Source organism: Python bivittatus, unplaced genomic scaffold (assembly GCF_059951505.1).
Source record: "Python bivittatus isolate LINGU-HERP-01145 unplaced genomic scaffold, Pbiv_v1 ctg000580_np1212, whole genome shotgun sequence".
Taxonomy (NCBI): Eukaryota; Metazoa; Chordata; class Lepidosauria; order Squamata; family Pythonidae; genus Python; species Python bivittatus.
This window is the reverse complement of record NW_028277087.1, coordinates 18,522,330-18,544,461: the sequence shown is the minus strand read 5'-3', so window position 1 is coordinate 18,544,461 and position 22,132 is coordinate 18,522,330. Positions and strand designations below refer to the sequence as shown.

Genomic DNA, 22,132 nt, shown 5'->3' with positions numbered 1-22,132 from the left:
TGACCTCCAGCTGGGCCTCGAGAAACTGCATGGAAGGCAAGCACGGTCTTCGGTCGTCGTCACAAAAAACGCCTTTTATAAGGTCGGAGGGGGCTGCCACCCCGGCGCTCCCGCGGCCTGCAGCTCTGACCTTCCCCAGGCGGGGGAGCGCGTCGTGCAAAAGCGAGCCCGTTCCGGCGCAACCACTGTGGGAGGGAAATGCTTCTCTCCGCCCCGAAGCTGGGAGATGGAACAACCCAACGTGGCCCCGCCCCCTCCCCGCAGAACCCGGAAGTGGCGCCCGCAGGCGGGAGCGGCGCCCCTGAGCGTGTTCTTGCTGCTCTATGGGGGCATTGAGTGGGGCTGGCGCGATGGGAGCGGCTGTGGCGGCCTTTTACGTGACAGCTGCGCCCCACTCCGCGCTCGGGGGAGATTCGGGTAAAGTATCAAGATCCGGCCTCATGCCCTGCCTGTTTTCTCGCGGATATCCCCCGCCCCTAAGTTGTACTGCATGCTTTTGCATATTCTAATTTATGGTAATATCAACCCATTGGCAGTTGTATACTGTATATCGTTTTTCTCTGTGCCTCTCTTCTAGCAACGGGAGGCTCGCTTTTGCAAGGTGGTATTGGATTTAAAAAAAACCCAGCACTCGATTTGTTAAAAAAAATAAACATGGATTACTCTTGTGGCGGAATTTTAATCTTCATTTTTGTGATACAGTGGATCCCATGTTGTGGATTGGGGAGAATCTGGAAATTCAGTTCTCCCTTCTTTCGGATGATCACCACGTCAAGGTTGTTTATGAGGATGTAATGAAATGCAGCCCTGCATGCATCTGATAACTGTCCAAACTTAATTGCTTTGCATTGATAACTTGCAGTTGAATAAGTAAATGGGGGGGGGGAGGATATTGAAAAGTTTTTATTTCAAGGTGTCAGATCTGTGGTGACTTGTTTCTATAGTCCTAGGTGGCATCACTTGATGGTGAAGTCATCACAAGCTAGATTTGCATTTGTGCCACTTAAAGTTTCTTGGGCAGTAAAAGTTATTTTAAAGAAAAATAGTTCAAATATATAATAAAATTTCATAAAAGGGTCTGCTCTGCTTATTTAATGGATGCAGAATTGAAGGCAAAAGACTTTATAGATGTGATGCAAAAGGGAAAAAAACCCCATTCTTCCCTTTTAAACAGATATTCACAGGGTACTGATTTTCCTCTGATGGAGATACAGGTGTTTAAACTCATTGAGCAAAAAGATGATTCTGCTGTTTACCCCCTCCCCCCTCCCCGTTATTGTTGTGCACATAGCACATCTGGAATGCACCCAAGACAAGTTTTGATTGGGGAATATGCAAGAAAGTTGATTTATATTTGCAGTTCAACCATTCTGTGACATCTATGGACTACATTAATGAATAATAATAATACTCGCATGGCAAGATTATAGAGGAAAAACCTTCCTGTGTGAGCCAATCTAATGCAAATAAGATGAAGCAGTGGTGGTGTTATTAAATAGTTGTATGTGATTATTAGAATAATGTTTGACTGGCATACTTCTGAAAACTCTCTGGGTGAGAGAGCGCAATTTGCGTATAATATGACAGCGATTTCCCCACAATTGTTGGGGAGGGATTACAGTGTTTCTCTAGGACTGGAGAGGCACGGGTTCAAGTGTGTTCTTAGTTGTGGAAGCTCTCTGGTTGACTTTAGGCTAGTTGCTGTGTCTCATCCCAACTGTCTCCACAGAATTTGGGGGGTGGGAGGAAGAGGAAGAAGGAATACTGTATATGGAATTTTAAGAGCCATATTGAGAAAAGGTAGGATATAATTCCAGCAAGAGATAGTAGGTAGGTAGGTAGATATATGGATAGATGGATAGAGTAGATAAAATCTCCCATCATAGAGTCTGATTTCTTTCTAAACCACTTTCCATGGCTTGGTGTCTTTTGAATGAGCTGGGGAAGGATGAGAACATCTAGAGGCCCTTGTTATGGCAGGCTACTCTTCCCAATTAAGGAAGCTTATGCGAAATAATTACAAAGGAGCAGAATAAGACCAGCACAATTAATAATAATACATCCATTATTCAGAATTACAAAAATAGATACTGTAGAGCAGTGGTTAAAATACTTTAAAAGATCAGCAATACAAAATTGAAAGCTCCAACAAAGCTCCCCCTCAGTTCGAAGTAGCAGCACTCGTTTAAAAGTAGATTTTTTTTTTAAAAAAATAGCCTATTAAAGTTGAATGACATTTTCCAGAACCATGGGAGTAGATGTCAAGTGGTGCAGCAGTTGGAATTTCTTTTCTCCTTCACACAGCATCCTCCAAATATGCTCTGGAACCTTTCCCCAATTTTCTGGTCCACATTTGGAGGGTGTACAAGCTCTTGCAGATGGGGAGAGAGCCCCATTCCATTAGCAGCATCTGTTCTGTTGGTGACTACGGACATACGGACTGTTAAATATAATCTTAGTAAATCTGTATTGAATGTGAAAAGGAATATGACTCAAGAAATGCTCTGTGAGCTTTGACAGTTTTAAGCTAGGGGCAGGCAAGCTGCTACACTCCAGATATTTTGGACACAAATCCCATAATCTCTAACCAGCATGACCAATGGTCAGGGGTAATGGATATGTTTCCTCCAGATTGTTTTGATTATATACCTATATACCCGGACGTATGTGAAGGTGTCCTCTCTTTGGAAAGCTGTCCGATCAAGACCCGTCAAAAAGGAGAGCAGGGATCTTGGCCATTGCCTCTCAGTCTGCAGGCAGGATCAGCAGCAAAGCATACAGGTTACTTATAAGGAGGATATATTTCTATTTACAGTATTGATAATGATAATCATGATGATAATGCACCTTTATCAAGGCACAGTACAAAACAAGCAACCCTCCCCCCCAAATAATTATAAATTGCTCCAATAAAATTTGCCCAGAACTCAGTCATGAATATTACTGCTTCAGCAGTACACTTAAAAAACAGTTGCCTGGGATAAGACTGAGTGTGTACACCTCCATAATAATTTAAAATGGGTGTTAATCTGGACCTGTCAGTGAAATAAGAGTAGGGTGGAATAACCAGATCCTACATTAACCTGCTGATCAAATAAAAAGGTCTTTAACCCCCTTTTAAAGGCCACCAGATTTCCCCAAAGACAAAGGGAGTGGATCCCAGTTTTGTGGGGCCAGATCCCTAAATAAATTTAATGAGCTCATACCTAGATGTGCATCTGTACATACAAATCAATGTGCAAATTTTATGTGAATTAAAATCCTCTTTTCTGCCCCTATTTCCTTTTGCTTTACAGGGTAGAAATATTTATTTGTATTTATTTATTTAGACATCAGATAGCACCCTCTTTTGATTCCCCTGAGCCAATGAGGCAGATTATGAGGTTTTGGCTGTGTGTGAGGAGTGGTTGATTGATTGTACCAATCCTGCATAGCAGCAAAGACCAGAATAACCCTAATAGAGAAAATTCCTGAAGAACAGTGCGCACAGGTTCCTTCAACAGCAGTACAGATCAGGGCTGGAAAAGGGGAAGTAGGGTTGGAAAGAGAGAATATGGTTGCTGTCTCGTTTATGCTGTTTCCCTGTAACTGAAACATTGTTAACAGCATGGGAACTTTTCCCATGTCATGGGATGTTGAACACTAGATCAGTGTTTCTCAACCTCAGCAACTGTAAGATACGTGGACTTCAACTCCCAGAATTCCCCAGCCAGCATGCTGGCTGCCTGGGGAATTCTGGGAGTTGAAGTCCACATATCTTAAAGAGACCGAGCTTGAGAAACACTGCACTAGATGAATTAATAGGCAGGCTGAGCATGGACATTGATGTTTAAGCCTGTCAACCTGATGGGATGTTAAAGAAATAATGTAAAGGGATCAGGGCTGGGGTGGAAAAACTTACCTCTAAAGAAAGCCAACGACTGGAGAAATCCAATAAAACTGATTTATTAAGCTAGCAAAGGAATAAGTGATCACTGAGTCCCCAGCAAACCAAGGCAGGAGTCCTGATGTCAGGGAACACGGATCTTATATAGCTTCCATCACATTAGATCATATTCTAAAGACCGTAGGGTAATCATCAAGGTGAGGAAATGGAAGGTGTCATCTTTGGAAGGTGGGACTGCTTGTTTGGAGAAGAGGGATCACAACACGTAGGCAATGGCTTATCAAAGGTACCGATACCAAGTAAATTAGCTTTCCATAGCATGAGTCTCCATGTTCTATAAACATGGGGAACCCTGTATGAGCTTATTACCTTTGTCCCTGAGTAAATCAGCATAAGTGGAGGACATGTGACATACATCTCAAAGCCTCTTTTAGTCACAGGGAGGAAGATGCATAGTAAAGAATGGGGATCTTGCTAGTGTCGTGAAGATGGCAGTTTGCCCTTGCTTACATATGAGGTGAGAAAAAGGCTGCATAGCAAAGCAAGCAATTTTATGCAGGGTGGGGAACTGCCACAGTCTTCTAGGTTCTGTACAAAATTATTGGGTATGCCTTCTAATGCTACCACAGGACTTGCCTGCATTAGCATGTTCTTCCTGCTCATATTTTATCTGTGACTGGAACCAACATGGTTTTGGGGTGCTTATGTGTGTGTCAGAAAAGTCAAGATGGTGGCTGTGACCATGTGATTTGACCCCTGCCCTTTTTTACATATGTCATGCATGTGACACGTAAAAAGGGACAGAGTTTTGATTGCATGGCTGTGGTGCCATCTTGACATTTTTTCTCTCTCCTGCAGATATCCCTGATGGTTCTTTCTTGGATGTTGGCAGCAATATATCACAATCACAAGCCTACTCCTCTGCAAATATATCTGAATCTAATTCTCTTTTATAGCCCTCCAATTTGTTGGTCATCTTGTAGAAAAGAATTCCATAAACATATGGTATGTCAAGAAGCAGCTTTTTTATGTGTCCTGAATTTTCTACTATTTAGCTCCACTGGATTTCTGATATGTTGAGAATGGAAAGATAACCTCTCTCTATCCCCATTCTCCATAATGTCTAATGTTATGTTCCTTTCCTTAGTCACCTTTACTTTCAAGCTACTAAACCAGGGTTGTAACTTTTCTTCATGTGGAACTCTACTTTTTATAGTCCTTTTTTGCAAATAGAACCGTATAGGATATTTTAAGAATGGTAGTGCATGATGCTGTATAAAGCGTACGTCTTCCAACTTAGTGTCCTCTACATAGTTGGGATTTCTAATAGTTGGATACACACTGTTATGCTATTAGTGGTTTCATTTTGGATTTCCTTCTGAAGGAAGGAGTTTCTATGTTTGAACATTAGTATTTTCTCTAAGCTATGCATCACAACCCCAGTATTCCTTTACTGGCCAGTTTTTGCCAGTTGAATCCTTCAACATTAGGATATGTTACCCCATATGGTATCCATCACATTATACTTGCTTGAGTGGAATCATCTTGACCATGTTAATTCCCATTCCTCCAGTTCAGAGAAGTCTTTTGGAACTCTGCACTGTCCCATTTTGTTTCTACTGTTGTGAATAATTTTGTTGTATAAGTAAGTCTGGTCAACTCACTACCCAGGTTAAAACCCACATCGTTGTTTATGGACAGTTAAAAGCACCTGGCCCATTGCTGCCTGGTTAGGTGTTGCCACTTTGCTCACCTTGGCTGATCTTGAAAAGCTAAGCAAGGTCAAACATGATTAGGACTTGTGTAGGAGACCATTAGAAGTTAAAAAAAAATCTTGGAATAAGCAATGGCAAGCCAATTATTTATTTTTAACCAAGAAAGTTATATGGATGTCTTCTTTTATACAAAGGAAGGGATAGCCTCTAGAGTGGATATACACACTGAGATTTTCCCATTGAAGTTCAGCAGCAAAAGATTTTCATGTTGGGGCAGTGATGGTGTGATCTGGAGTTGGGGGAGATTGCCATCATTCTGCTGTCATGGTTAGGTCACTTTATGATTGCCATGGAGTACACTTTGTGCTTCTTGCTGCCTCAGGGAGGCTGAATCCCACTGCATTTTAGAGAGAGCTTAGAGTTGTTCCTGAAAGTCTGGTACATAGTCTGCCTGAATCCTTGGTCACTGCCTGGATTAAAGGGTGGCTGGGTGATCCAGTGCTGGTTCTGGTTGGGATTGCACTACCACAAACAGCACTGATATGCAACCTGGGAGTTCTCCTGTATTCATGGCTTCTGTTTGAAGAGCGGGTGGCTAGGAGGGCTTTTGCACAACTTTGTTTTGTGTGCCAGTTATGTCCCTTCCTGGACTTGGAGGAACTGCTCACAGTCACTCACACCTTAGTCACTTCCCGAGTTGATTACTGCAGTGTGCTCTACATGGGGCTGCTCTTGAAGACCGGAAGCTGCAACTGGTTCAGAATACGGTGGCATGGGCAATTATGGATACATCTTGGTACACCCATGTTACACCTCTGCTTTGTGAGCTGCACTGGCTCCTGGTGTGCTGGTTGCTTCCAGGTGAAACTCAAGGTGCTGATTGTCACATGTAAAGCTCTCCATGGCACGGGGCTGGGTTATTTGCAGGACCATCTCTCTCTTGTTGTTTCTACCCATCTTATTAGGTTCAACTGTAGGTACAAGACTTTGACAGCATTGCCTGGGTTGATCAGGTCAGGATGTACTACAGGTAGTCCTCGTTTAGCAACTGCAGTTGAGATGGGCAACTTGGTTGTTAAGTGAAGTGGTCACTAATTGAAAAAAAAATGTGACCATGATTGTACTTACAATTTTACTTCAGCTTTCCTTTGCTTTACAGCGTAAGAAGGATAGGACCCCAAACAGCTGGGTGAGCCAAAACGGCGGGGAAGGTTTCTGGAACTTGATTCACGAGGAAGCCGGGTAAAAGGACAAATCTTATAGCTCTTTTTTTGGAATGCTCACCCCAGCACTGGATAATTAGTAAGAGGAGAATTAATGTTTGTATTTACATTCATTGGAGAGGAAGAGATTACAAGAGAGTAAGCAGGCACATAATGGAGAATATACATTGAAAGAAATGTGCTAACACCAGCTGTTTACCTAGTGCACCGTGCCTGGGAGCCCCCAATCACCTAGAAGGCAAACAAAAGCCTTTAGTGTGAAACTGATTAAAGTCTTGTCAGTGTCAGGCAGCAGCATGGAACTGCTGGAAGTTCTAATCAACTAATTAAGATTTAGGCAATGTCTCAGCTCTGCAAGAGGTGGGGAGGAGGAAAAAACCAGGTCAGGCACAGGACAAGGTGTACTAACTGACTATAAGAGTGAATATATATGAGAGAGAGAGAGAGACAGACACACACACACGCTGTAAAGGTCGTAAATTAGGGCATTGGTTGCAAAGTTAGCTTTTTATCACTATTATAATTGTGAATGGTCGCTGTCTGAGCCAGTCGCTAAATAAGGACTACCTGTATTGAGTTATAGTCAGCGTACTGATGGTACCTGGGTCTGACCCAACGAATGACCTCCCCTAGCAGCTTCATGTAGATGTTAAATAGGAATGGAAAGAGACTAAAACCCTGAGGCACCCTGCAAATCAGGGGCTTCCCTCCCACCAACACTGACTAGAACTGGCTACAGAGTAAGAAGGAGAACCACTGTAACACTGTGCCCCCCACTCCTATAGCCAGTCCAGAAAGATACCATAGTTGATGGTATCAAAAGCTGCTGAGGGATCAAAGAGGGCCAGGATGATAGTATTACCCCATCCCCCATAATATATACCGTAATATATAGCATTATAAAGATGTGTAATATGTGAACCCAGCTTTGTATTGGCAGTTCTTCCCTTCCTCAAAGGAAGAACTTGGTATCTTTCATGCTTTGCATGAAGAACATGCCAGATGCATTCCTTGGCATCTCCAGTTAAAAGGATCTGGTGGATCAATGCAAGGCAAGGTCTGTGCTTAAAAAACTACAAAATTCGAAGTAGATAAGACTTGGTGTGAAAGATAAACACTTTAAGATGGCAGAAAACAAGTTCCTCTGTCCCGTTATGCCATGGCAAACTCCCTGGTGCTTGGGGCCACCAGTGTGTCCATTGATACCTCCTTTGGTACCCATAATTCTGTTTCCTCCTTTACCTATATTTTCTTGTAGATTTCTTGAGTACTGTTTCTCTGTAAAGGGCTTGCTATGGAAACACAGCAGTTACTGACTTCCTTTGATTATGACTTTCTGACATTCTTCAATAGATACTTCTTATCAGAAGTTCTTGGATTTTAAGTTAGCTTGCCTGAGTAGTTTATAAATAGTTAACATAGCTGCCCTAAGTGGTTGCCTTTAGGGTGAAGCCTGATAGCCAGTCTCTAAAATATTTTATGTACAGGAAAGCCTCTGGGCTCTATGTAGGCCATACACGATTCATATTCCCTCTAAAACAGGGTTCCTCAACCTTGGCAGCTTTACGACGGGTGGACTTCAACTTCCAGAATTCCCCAGCCAGCAAGGCTGGCTGGGGAATTCTGGGATTTGAAGTCCACCCGTCGTAAAGTTGCCAAGGTTGAGGAACCCTGCTCTAAAAGTTTCTGTGCTCTTGAACCTGTTTGGTATTAAATTTAGTCTGGTTTCATTGTCTCTTTGGGGTTGTACCTGTTGGTGACACATCCCAGTTCAGAGAGTAGCATGCTCTATGTGTGAGCATTGCGTTTACTGTGAACTTTGTTTTCTTCTAACATTTTAAATACATATGTTTTATAGCTAATGCTGTACTTCATGTTGCAACTTATTTATTTCCCCTGTATTTTCATTATGCTTCTTATACATTGCTTCAGTTCCTTTTAAATATGAGACGGCAGTAAAGAAATAGATCAAACAAAAATAAGATGTCTTCAAAAGTTGGTCATCTACCATGGCATGAACTCTAAATAACTTTAGGCAGGTCACTGCCTCTTGCCTTCAGCTTCTAAGCTGCAAAATGGGGCTAAGAAAGTGGGTTGTGTAAGGGGGGCATGCTCCACCCCAACAGATTTCATTTGGTGGGGTTGGTGCAGTATTGTTTGCTTTGCAAAGGCTTGAGGGGGAGTTGACCTGCCTTCACCTGAAGCCTGGTCTCTAACCTGGTTTATAGAGGTGCCTGGAAGCCACTTGGATTGAGGGGTGGAAGTTGCACCCTCCCTGCTTTGCAGTTTTGCTTGGTTCAAAGCTTCATTGAAGTGAAGGGCCCCTTTGAATCTTCCAGCAGTATGGGACTTCCGGGGAAGAAATGGTGGACCGAAGATGGCTTCGCAAAAAGTGGAGTTGACGACTGTGGTAGAATGAAGAGGTGGTGTACTCTTTGAAGACTGGCTCTTTGATATTTCCTCTCCAGACAATGAGAAGACTTGAGATCACCACAAGTGCTCCAGACCATTGCTTCTCGTGAGGAGACTGCAAGACAGTGGTCTTTGGTGGCTTTAATGCTCTGGGAGATGAGGGAATAGCCATCTTGCTCAAACTGAGGTCAGCCCCTTTGAAAGGACACTAAGTTTGCATACTTCCTTTTCTGATCACTTTTGCAAATTGCTTGTTAATTGCTTTCCAGCTGATAGGAACTTTTGGAAAGACAAGTTTTACAGCACTGGATTTAAGTTTCCTTCAATCCTTAGTGAAAGAAGTTTTAACTACAAGTTTAAAAACTTTAAAAAAATGTTTTTGGGAATAAACAGCAAAAGGATGATTAAAATTTATCATAGAAAGTTACAAATGGACTAAGAGTCCAGATAAATTTGAAATAAGATTTTGGAATTAATTTTAAAGAATCCTTCCCATGGGAAAATGCTTTTGTTTTGAATTTTTTTTTTAAAAAAACATAAGACTTTAAAAATTGGACAGTGGAGGGAACTAGAAGGAACTAAAGATTACAATTAAAGGAGAACACTCAAACTCAACTTATAATTACAGAATGAAGCAAAATATTTTAACATTGGACATATTGAAGAATATTTTTGAACAATGGTCCCAGGAGTTAATTTTAATAGTGTCTGCCTTTATAGGTAGACTGTGTTTAAAAGATGTGTTTAAAAGGAAGAAGAACAAGTTCTATCTGAAAAGATTGAGACTGAGTTGAAAGTGGATTTAAAAATGACAGGCTACAAGAATGACATGGAAAAAGATGTTATACTTGTTTGAAGGGACTAAAGATCAAGATTGTTAGAAGTAAAACGAAGGAATATAAATTTGGTTTTTTTGATCAAGGCTAAAATAGATATGTTGCTATCTCTGGTAACCCTTAATGGATTTTTGCTGACATCAGAACTCAAATGACGAGGTTTTGTGGATTTGTTTATAGCTAAGAGGTGGGATATGGGAAGAAGAGATCATATGTTATATTTTAAGAGAAGGTGATAAGTTACTAAAATTGTTTATACTTATTGTGATGAAGGTGGGAAGTCACTTCTTATATAAAGTAAAAGGTACAGAAAAGAAAGGAAAAAAAAGAAAAAAGAGAAAGAAATAGAAAAGAAAGAAAAATAAGAATATAGTAAAGAAAAAGAAAAGTATATATTTCTTTTCTTTTTTTTTACTATATTCTTATTTTTCTTTCTTTTCTATTTCTTTCTATTTTTTCCTTTTTTTTCCTTTTTCCTTTCTTTTCTGCACCTTTTACTTTTTCTTTTTACTTTTTTTTTTTAGTTTGTATTAGTTTTTATTGTTGTAATTATAATTCTTAATAAAATTACTATGTAAAAAAAGAATTTCCCAGCAGTATGACTGATGTCTTTATTCAGGTAGGTTACGATTAGTGTGAGCTCACTAATCGCTTAGTCCTTAGCAACCACAATTGGGACCGGCAACTCCATTGCTAAGTAACATGTTGGCTAAGCGAAACATCATGTAACCATGACAGTCTTGTGACATCACTTCCCATTCGGTCATTAAGTGAGTCACCATGAGTTGTTAAGTGATACATCATGTGACCCTGACTTTCAGTTTTACTGCTGGCTTCTCCATTGACTATGCTTGTTGGAAACTGGTTGCAAAGTGTCCAAATGGCAGTCATGTGACTATGGCATGTTGCAATGGTCATAAATGCCTGCTGGTTGCGAAATGCCCACGTCTCGATCACGTGACCACTGGAACACTGCAACAGTCATAAGTGTGAGGACTGGTCACAAAGTTACTTTTTCAGCACTGTTGTAACTTTGAACAGTCACTAAACAGGGCAGTTGTTAAGTGAGGTCTACTTGCAGTATTCGATTTACTGCAAATTGTAAATTGATGCCAGGTTGCATTTAATCCGAGCCAAAATTCACTTAATGCAAGGCTAGCGCAGGTACAATTGAGGTTAGTGCGTGTGCAGTTGCAGTTGGGATTTTAGACACTGCTAATCTTTGAGTGTGCAAAATGGAGAAAAGGAAGATTCTGTCAGAGGAAAAAAATGCAAGTTTAGAAAAGAAGACACTCATTATTACATTACAGCAAAAATTTGACGTAATTGAGCTATATGAATGAGGTCATAGCAACTCTAATATAGGACAAGATATTGGAAAGCCTGAATCTACGATAGAATTTTTTTTGTTTTTATTTGCTTTCTATAACTACCCTGTGTCTTTGTTAACCATAAATTTAAAGTATATTCTTTTTAACCTTTACTCTAATATTTCATTAATATACATATAAAAAATTAAGTTTAAAAATTTTCATTGCTTATTTCCATTGAGCTGGAACTAATTACCATATTTTCCATAAAAATATCATTTTAAATAGTGCCAATTCAAATAATGTGACCATTTTCTGGGATTTGTGAACTGTACTCATCGAGACCTACCTGTACAATCATAAAGATTGCAACTAATATCCCTGAGCCGAACTCTTCTCTTTGGATTTGGTCCTTAAGGCGAACAATTTTGTTGTTTCATGTGGAAATGTCAAATTTTGGAAAAAAAAAATCTGCTATTTGGGTCATTGCTGTTATTAAAAAAAAATTCTCATGGAGGAAAATAAGTGGCCCTTGAGGATCCCTTCCCCCCGGAGATTCTTTGCAATGACATCACCAAATTTACCTTAGACCATCTGACATATATAATGTTTTTAAGATGCAGGCTGCTGAGGAGGATACTAATGAAGCTGAACCATAATGCTGTTGCATCTGTGTTTGATTTTTCAAAATAAAATGGTCAGTGAAAAATTCAGTATGGGGTGGCTGATGGGTAACAACCTGAACGCGGGGCAATTGTAGCCCAGCAGAGAATTTGCAAGACCCTTGGGAATAAACCTGTTCTATATCCTTATTAGAGTAATTGTCCTGCTCCGAAATAGGAGGCCGCACCGATTTAAAAAGAACGGTATCAAGAATCCGTAATACAAAGGCGGCGGCTGAGCTGTGAAATCAAATTCTCTCGGTTATTTTGTCCTTTTCGTGTGGCCTGTGCCCATATGTGAAGTAACTCCAAACTTTAAAGAATGATGTTGATGTTTTTGTTGTCGTTATTAGTATCATCATTAACAGTCGCAACTCACCTTCGCTTTTCTGCCGGTAGGAGCGTCAAGAAAATATGACAAAAGGTACTTTGTGCCTTGACATCAGAGGGGAAAGAAAATACTCTTGGAAAATTTCATGCTGCTAAATCTCCACAGATTTACACTTTTATGCAGTCAAATTAATGCAAAACCCCCAACGTAAGGGTTTGCATTTTGAAAATTTGGGAGGAGTGTCGTTCCATAATAGTAATTATTGGTTTTATATTGTTTTTTCACAGGGGAACTGATCACAGCTGCCTGTGAGCTTGGAGTGAGTATTAGTTGTATTGTTTAATCAATGCTCTCATTAACAGTTTTAGGAATTAAGGAAGTTTAATTAAGCATGGATTTAAAGTAGATTAATATATTTTCAAACCACAGTTTTTCTAACTTATAAGTACGGCACACGACAATTTACTCCCAAGTTTTAAATCCAATTAAACTAAATTATAAAGTAAAGGCTTTACTGTATATACAGTAGCTGGCTTATTATCAATCCAAATTTTGTATAAGCTGGGGAGAATAAAAATAAATCGGGTTAACAATTTTAATAAGTTTTATTATTCAATAAACTTTATTAAGGCGCATGATCCCCTTTAGGCAAAACCTTAAGGACTGTCATCACGGTGGTAATCCGATAGCAGTGTGGTCTTTCAACTTGCTAACCAATAAAATAGTTCAGCATCTGTTTTTTCCCCCCTTTTCTCTCTTTTATAATTGTATAATAAAAGGAAACCCAGCTTTCTGAATGGCCGGAATACACTATGAATCCAAACTTCAAGCCATTTAAAGGATAATAGCAATCCATGTCGCCACGTTTTCAAGGGATCTGTTCTCATCTATGTTTTGTGTGTCCCCATTCCCTAAGGCAAACATTTTGCTGTTTTTAAAGTTGGCACTTCCAGAAGGGAGAGGGGGAGAAGAGTAGCTTTTTAAGGCATCGTGCTCTAACGAACGGTTTATGACTAAGCTAATAAGAAAGCTATTTCCCCCTTAGACAGCCATTGTGACATCTCAGAGCAAAAGCCTTTTCTGTCTGTTTGCAGGTTGCTCATCCCCCTGGCTACCCCCTCTTCACTCTTCTGGCAAAACTGGCAATTGAGCTTTTCCCCTTTGGTTCTGCCGTGCATCGCGTCAGTCTCCTCTGCGCCTTGTTGGGAGCAACGGCGGCATCGCTTCTGTTTTATACAGTTGTCAGGTACGGGAGATCCTATGGGTACCTTCCAACTCGCAATATGAAAAAATACACAGTGCAGTTTTGCAATCACATGCAGAATATTCTGTGAACCATCCTTACGATCAATAAAATCTCTCTGGTGAAATATCTTCATAGTATACAAGAAAGGATATTTTTCTATGATATAATAGTGCAGCTAGATGTAAAAGTTAGTAATAATTTGATCTCTTTAGCATCTAGTGGGCCATTAAAGCAGCGGTTCCCCCTGCAGGCTGTTAATTGATCCAACTGGCTACTGTTTACATGATTTCAGTTGGACATTTAACATTGAACTCCTCCGAAAAAAAGAGAAAGACAAAAATGTGGAACACCCAGAGCACAAAACTGCCAAACTAATTTATTTCAGAAGAGTTATAACATTGTTCTGTCTTATTATCATACATCAGTGACCAGGTTTATCTAACCAGAAGTAACAAAGTTTGTCATTATAGAAAGACGCAGATGGCTTTTAAAAAATATTCACAATACCAGTGTCAGCTGTACTGGCAAACTTTTTAATTGCTAGTATTACAAAACAGAGGCAGATGCCTCTTGATGGTTTTTATTCTGTCTATTTTACCTGTGCAGAGTACAGTAAGCAGGACGTGGTACTGACTAAATTGTATGGAATTAAAGTAAAATGTATGGGAATCATGGTGTGAACAGAAAAGCAGGGATTGCAGCTCCGTGGCTATGTGAGCCAAATTGCAGGGAATTGCCAGCAAGACCTACTTTTTTGCCCTGGATGCCGTGTTCTAAGCATACAAGAACAAGGACGTAAGGAATGGCTGGTACTTTGCCCGCCCTTCTGTCTTCTGATCCTCAAGGGAGAAGGCTTCTCTGGGTACTATTGCATTTCGCTATTTGGGTAGCTTTCCCCAGTCTGAAGGACGCCAAATTTCAAAGGACTGCCTTATAACCCTTTCACGTGTATTTGCATGTGCGAGAGGTGTTTCTCTGTGCTTTAATTCAGCAGAGCAGAAGCAGGGGGCAGCCATGTGACTTTTCCCCTCGTAGTTGGGAATGACCTACGGCAGACATAAAGGCAGAGCTAAAGTCTTCTTCACGTTGAGCTCAGGTGCTTGGTGACTTCATGGTTCTAGCGATTCGCCTTCTAGGCAGACTTGACTCGCAGGGACTACATGGACGAGTCCGTACAGTTTTCTAGGCAGCAGTTTTGAAAGTGATTTGCCATTGTCTGTCTTCTTCCTGGGTCTGAAAGAGCGTGACCGCCCCCAAGTCACACAGCTGGCTTTGTGGCTCAGATGGGACTAGAACTCGGGTCTCCTTGCCCCTAGTCCAGTACCTTACCCACTTCATGGACACATCTGTGTAGTTTTTTTTGGCAACAATAGGAAAGTGGATTTCGCAGTGGTCTTCTATATAAATACTAGCCGAGTCCAACCCTAATTTGCTTTTTGAGATCAAATTTCTTTGGGTGCTGTCATCCAGAGGGTATGGGCAGCAGTCCACAGTGAAATTTCTTTCTTTCGTTAGTAAATTTAGCAGCTTCTTGACTCCCGAATGAGTCTGAGCAGCTGACGCTATCAGTATGATAGTAATAAGACTGTAGCGTACTGAAATGTTCACGGGCTTCAACGGCATTGCCTGTGAGTGGTACATCAGCCCTGCAAAGTACAGCTGTACTAGGATGCCCATTATTGCAAATGGGGAAACTGAGGCTGGGAGAGACTTCCTTGCCTAAGGCTACCTATTGCAGTGTTGTCCAAACTTGGCCACTTTAAGATGAGTGGACTTCAACTCCCAGAATTCAACTCCCAGAATGAGTGGACTTCAACTCCCAGAATGCTGGTTGGGGAATTCTGGGAATTGAAGTCCACTCATCTTAAAGTTGCCAAGTTTGGACAACACTGACCTATTGGATTCTTTGGGAGCTGATATTTGAATGGAGGGCTGCACGACTTCCCACTGTGATCATCTGTGTGCCTTCTGGGACCGTGTGGACAAATCCAGTCATAGTAATCCTTTCTATCCGAATGTGATCTTTCCTCTCAGCTGAGGATTGGTTGGTCAGGAGAGACACCTGCAATTGGCCCCCTGCACAGAGGTTGGGGATTCACATGTAAACCCCAAATGAGAGAGATTGTCATGTAGGAGAAACAGGCCCTGTTCCTTGGTGATTAACTGTATTCACTTTGCTTGATATAATGACATTTTTAGATGGGGGTATACTTAATGACTTGAGGGCCCTTTAATTTTTAGGATACCCAAAAAGTTTCTGTAAGCAAGGATCTTCTGGGAAGGTTTTGGGAGAGTTGGTATTTTTGTTTTCCAATCACTTACTTGCCCCATATTTAAGGGAGAATTGGATTGTTTTGCAAAACAGTAAGATTATTTCCATATAAAAGTTATTCTGAAAATATTCAAAGGACAGGAAGCTCCTTCACCTCCTCATCCTCCCCCAACTCAGTAACGTTGGAAAATATTTACTTTTATATAAATACATTGCTCTTAATTAAGGGATTGCAGAAACCTCTCGGGCAGACTTTCTAATCTTATTTAGAAAGTACAGTTAATCATTGCAATAATCCCATTTTATGGGTTGGAAACTGAGGCTGATAGATACTGAGTTGCCCAAGGCCAGTCTGTAAAAAAAAATGTTCATGGCCAATTAACGTCTACGCGTTGCATTGCCGCTGCCCGAGCACCAACACACTGGGTCACCCTGGCCATTATGACAGCTTTCTGAACTTTTATGAAAAAATAAAAACAAGGCCTCCTTCTGCCTGGGAATATTTTGAGAGAAGTCAGACATCTCAATTCTTAGGAGGAAAAAATATTATTTATTCTATAAGAAAAAAAATTCCATGGTGCAAAAGAAACAGGCTGGAATTTCTCAGGAAGATGAACGCCACCTGTAAATAGTGGGATAGGAACGATTACGAGTCTTTCAGTGTCCCTTATTACACACTTCCTTTTCTATTGAATAAGGATTAGCATTCTCCCGTAATGTTAATTTGAAATCCAAACCTGTCCTGCACTTTGCCAAGTGCTCCTGCCGATCTTTGGTTGAAATTAATGCAGGGTGAGCGGGAAGAAGGCTCGGCGGATGATTTTCTTTCCTCGGCTGGGATAAATGCTTTACGTACTGCCTGCCTGCAGGGAGAACTCTCTTCAGTCCCTTATTTGCTTAAGTACACTTCTTTAAGATTTTATGAATAGGACTTCCCCTATCAGATAATTCACCCTTAACTAATTTTCAGTGTAGTGCAAAGAAAGAGGGTTAAAAATAATAAAAGGCCCAAAGCTTTTGAAGGAAAATATTTAAAGCAGAAACTCTCAAGGCAACGATGCTTTTTGTCAGTTAGTAACTGCGTTGAGCATATATGTTAGGGAAGAATAAATAACTGCTCACATTCCATTAGTGGGTGTGCTGATGGTGGAGAAATCCCATTGAACTCATTTAAATTAATCTTTAATGCATTCCAACTAATCCTGCTCCTTGAAGCCATCCACCTTCGTCCTTCACCTTTTTTAAGTTCACAGGCTGAAACCTTACAAAGGAATTGCATTGGAAGGGGGTAATTTTTGTGGTATTTCAGTTGATTTGTGGGAGGTGAAGAAACAGGCAAACTAATTTTGGGGGTTTTAAACAATGGCATTAATATTTAATTACACTGGGATTATAAATGCAAACCTGTACAATATTTGATGCATGCTTTAAAGTTGTAGAGGAAATTCATCTCCTTCATTCCTTCTTTCCTGGAAGGTGCCAGTAACAAAAACAGGCTGTTATGTATCTCCCAGAAAATCAGTAGGTTACCTTCAGAGTTTCCTGATTTGGGGGTGGCACCTTTTGACTGGCCTGGCTTTGTGTTATGCTATGTGTGTGTGTGTGTGTGTGAGAGAGAGAGAGAGTTTAAAACCTTCAGAACTAAATATTTGTGCATGCATTTCTGATTTTGAGGGCTGGAAATATACCCTTCCAGCAACGTTTGTTCACTGTACTGGGATGTTTCATTGGTTTATAGACGATGCCAATTCTACACGCTGCTGCAAAGGAATTTGCATTAACACTATAGACGCTTAAATATTGCTAATATATTTGCAGATTCGGTTGTCCAATCTGCCTTGACTTGGCAGCTGCTGTTTGCCCACACATTGCGACAACCTCTTCTTAAATAAATAAAAATTAAAGGACCCTTCAGGTTCCTTTGGAATGGCTCAACCAATTTGTTTCCAGTGTCTGAAGAGTTGTTTCCTTTCCTCTCGAATGGTTTAGACAGATCATTTTAACTGGAAAAATTTCACTGGGGTCTAAATAGCATGGGGCAGATTTATAGACCTCAGACATCCCTAACCTTTACATGAGGTAGAACCCTAAAGACTTTAAAGGGTTTTTTTTCCCTTGGGGAGGTAGGTGGGATGAGCAAAAACTGTCTGTTCTGTATTCTGATGGACGCTTGTGAATACGGATGGTTTCTCAATTTTTTTTTTTAAGATGCCAAATAATTAATGAAGCACGCATCCTTCGGGAACAATGCAGTTCAAGTGGGAAGTCTGTTTCTCATCAAACAATACGCACCCTTCAGAAAGGAACAAGCCATCTCCACGGCAATTTGTGCAGAGTGGCCTATTGATTCAGCGGAAGAAGACATTATACAGTGTCACTTGGGGTGGTTACAATTTCATTTGTCGGGTGACCTGAACTTAACCTTCTAAAAACCTTTTCTTCTTTGTACATAACACCAGCCTCGTGGGTTTACTGCACCGACAGTGGAGTACAGTGAAGAATTACAGCCGGGGTCTTGTTTCTTAAACAGACCACCCCTCCCGATGTACACATTTTCTCCATTTATATGCTATGTAAATCAGTTCTTTCAATAGATTTTGTTCCTTTTATTGGCATCCCTTTCGAGACATTTCTTAAGTTTCACGTTCTTTGCAGATCATGATAGTTTCATTTTAATGTTTAATTGGGCGACACTCTTGTAGTTTAATTCATTCCCGCTTAGGAGGACATTGTTCTACATGCTGGATTAGCGTTAAGTGAATTCTGACACTTTGTTCTTCTAATCAGAATTTGAATTCTGCCAGGTAGCAAGAGTTTTTGTCTCTTCCCCTCTTTTTTGATGTTTGTGTTTTTTAAAGCCTTCCAATTTCCTTCTGTACTTGTTGTCTGAAATTGATGATTTTCAAAAGAAACATTTAATTCCCCCCTTAAGATTTATCATTTTAATTTCAGTGTGGGAGAATGTTCTGATCTGCTTAGTTTTAAAACCAGATATTTCTTGTAGACTGTTCTTTGCTTCCCTAAAATTTGGTTGCTGGTAAAATCACAATTTATATGGAATTGATTTATGTGAATGCGTTGACTAATTTTTCTTTGTCACAAGGCAGGAAATAAAATTGAAAAATTATTTTGTGGGTTGAGGTTTTGGAAGTGGAGACAAAAAAATGGAGTTTTATTGAAATCAGCAAGTCTTTTGCTGACAGAAATGTAATGTTTTTATGTAAGAGACATTTTGATTGCTTTCTCTTAGCTGGGGAAGATGTGGGTGGTAATTTGGGTTATCACTTTTAGCAGATGAGAAATAGACATTATATTCCAAATAGCAAAAAAAAAAAAAAAAGTCTTGCTAGCATTTTTCAGAATTAAGTTGTCATTGTTTAATAAATCTCTTGCTAAGAATTTGCAGTTATAGCAGTATATTTAGCATTTTCCAAGGGTGCTGAGAAATGGCATTTTCATTCATTCCATGTACGTTTGGAATTGCGTAACAGATATTAGACCATCAAAACATTTTCATGTTTGCTTAAGAGCGTGAAAGGAAGGATATAAGCATAAATTGGAAGTATATGTAACTTTTTGCTGTAACTCTGGCCCTGTTATGAAATTCTCTTTACTTTCTTTTGAAAAAAAATGCAGGCGTGTGCTAATATAGAGAGATGGAAAAACATTTGGGAAAGCTTGCCTTGCTTTTGTTTTAATGTTTAGTTCCTATTTCTTGCAGAAGGAGTGGAAGGCTGAAAACTGAATTTGAAATGAAGTTTATTTAGTATAATATCAAGGATTTGCAGGGGCAGTAAAGCAGATTCTCCTGCCTGTTCACACACATAGCAGAAGTCAGAAGCAAAAGGAATCATAAACATTCTGTTGTGTGCGTGTATGTGAATGAAGCACTATAGGGAAAGTCTAATCTTTAAAGTTAAGGCAGAACAAAATAAATTATAATTCAGTATGGTTTATAAGCATTGCCTGTGTTCACCTACTAAATGAAACTTTGCTTCTCATTGGCTGGATTAACACACCACTCTAAGGCAAAATAGGTTTTGTGCATTTGCAACTCATTGAGTTGTATGAACCCAACCATTGGGGGGTATTCAATAAGATATTGTTAAGAAATCATATCTGAACATGTTTGAACCCTGTCATTGAATCCTTGGTTTTATGCTTTGGCATGAAGATTTCAAGTCTGATGGGATGAAGTTACAATTTATTCTCCCTTGCTGGTTGTTTTTTAACCTTAGGAACCTTCATTTCAGGTGAGATTTTACGGTACATTTCACTTTCTTCTGGTGCTTCATCTACTATTGGGATCTCTGTCCATGGCACTATGGTCTTTCTTCCTGCTTGGCAGAGGGTTTATTAGTCAGTGGGTTGGATGAGGCCCCATGTCATGATGCTCTTCCAACTTCCCTCTGTTCTTACCTGTTTACTATGAGGCAAAATGATTGTGCAGGTTTTCAACTGTCTGAAGTGTGTGTGCTGTACTTCCATTTACCAATACAATTGTCCTCCTTTAGCAACCACAGTAGGGACCAGCAACTCGGTCAGTAAGCGAAGCAGTTGCTAAGTGAAATCACAGCTGTGTTTATGATCTTACTTCAGCTTTGCTTTACAGACTTGTGAAGGTTGTAAATGTGAGGATTGGTTGCAAAGTTACTTTTTCATCATCGTCATAACTGTGAACAGTCACTAAATGAGGCAGTTGCTAAACGAGGACTACCTATAAGGAGAAGATGAAATCTTTACCCTTAAGCAGATAATTTATTCCTTTCAAAGTTTGCATTTGTGGCCATCATCCCATACCATCAGGAGCAGAAAATTAAAAATGATGTACTTGAAAAGAGTGTAGCATCTTGTCTGGAGACTGAGTCATGGCAACCTCCAGACAATTCCACCTGGATGACTGAGAATCTTCATAAACATAGTGTAGCATCTTCCAAAGTAAGGGGTATTTGGAAACATTTCTTCAGAGATTGTTCTAGATAAAGGTGTTTTTCTGGTGTATTGCAAGGCCTGTCAAAATTTCCAAAGACACTAATATTTAAATAAAAGTATGTTCTTAAGTTTTAACAAAGCAAGGATGTGGAATAAAAGACTACAGAAAGCTCTTGTATTAATTTCTCTTTTAGGTGACTATCTACCATGACCTTTTGGCTAGTTTATCTCTCTTTCTTTCTCGCTCTCTCTCGCTCTCACAGACACACAGACACACACAGACAGAGGTTTTCCTTGCAGCAAATTTGCATTGAATTAGACTTAATAGTTACATTAAATAAAGGGTCTTACCACTCCCCCACCCATCCTAATTTGCATTTACTTAAAAAAACAGACCCATTTTAGGCTTGAGGATATGAGCCTCATTTTGAAAGTGGGCAAGTGGAGGGGAAGGAGAGGAAAAAAACAGGCCAACTTACTCCCTTTCTATCCTTAAAATCAAATAAACTAAAAAAGACTGAAGAGCCCTTTCATGACAGCTAGTCAGAGTTAGAATTAGTTCAAGGAAATGTTAATAAAGCACTGCCTAGCCTAATCCTCTTGATATCACCAGGTATCCTCCTGTTCATGGGTTAATTGCTTTAAAAGCGGAGGCAGTATTCTGAACGGTGGGCCGCTTCACCTTTTCACAGCTGTTCCCATTGAGTGACAACTAAATCCCACGTGTAAGATGAGGAAGAGCTCAGTCTCCAATTGGGAGAAAATTTATGTAAACCACAATCCCTTCAGAATGTGTGGAAGTCATAGACTTTCTTGATTTACTCTGCTTTTCCCAGAAAGCTCCATTGTTCCCTTCCCTAAGTCCCATCAACCCTTTGTAGCAGAATATCACAGCCGCCGCAGATAGCTTGAAATATATAAATGCTATCATAGCTCTGATTAATAGCACCGCTTATGAGTCAGGTCTGATAACGGAGCTGCTCTCCACTCAATTTCAGATACCGCTAATGGAATCTGTCTTCTGCAATTGTAATGTGAGAAGGTCTAATTTGCTATGGAGCTTGGATCTGTCAGCAGTAGGGGATTGCGGGGTCAGGAGGGAGCCGCCAGGTTTTTGCCCTGAAGCTTGTATCTCTAGCTTTGAATGGAGCAGTCCCCTGCCTGCCAGGGAGCTGATAGGCCCTCTGTGGGGTTTATGCCACTTCTCACAATAGGCCAGGGCTTCCAAGCTCCACTTCGTAATTGTGAAGCGAGCTCATATTTCCACAGCTACTCTGCTGCATAATTTCTAATAAGTTGCTGGGTTT

The 22,132-nt window shown here is 40.3% G+C and overlaps 1 protein-coding gene across 4 annotated transcripts in view; it reads left to right on the top strand.

Moving 5' to 3' along the window:
• The first annotated feature begins 257 nt into the window (after nucleotides 1–257).
• TMEM260 (transmembrane protein 260) overlaps nucleotides 258–22,132 on the top strand; it is a 68,343-nt gene continuing 46,468 nt past the window's right edge. For 2 of the 4 annotated variants that reach the window (XR_015797660.1, XM_007438266.4), the window contains exons 1-3: nucleotides 258–417; nucleotides 12,663–12,694; nucleotides 13,470–13,621. Coding sequence is in view for 1 of the 4 variants with exons in the window: in XM_007438266.4 (XP_007438328.2) it covers nucleotides 324–417; nucleotides 12,663–12,694; nucleotides 13,470–13,621 (278 nt within the window). In the remaining 3 variants the exon portion in view is untranslated. Of the gene's footprint in view, nucleotides 418–4,744; nucleotides 4,892–9,292; nucleotides 9,424–12,662; nucleotides 12,695–13,469; nucleotides 13,622–22,132 lie in introns of all 4 variants that reach the window. The other 2 variants (XM_088149699.1, XM_088149697.1) reach the window with 2 other exon arrangements.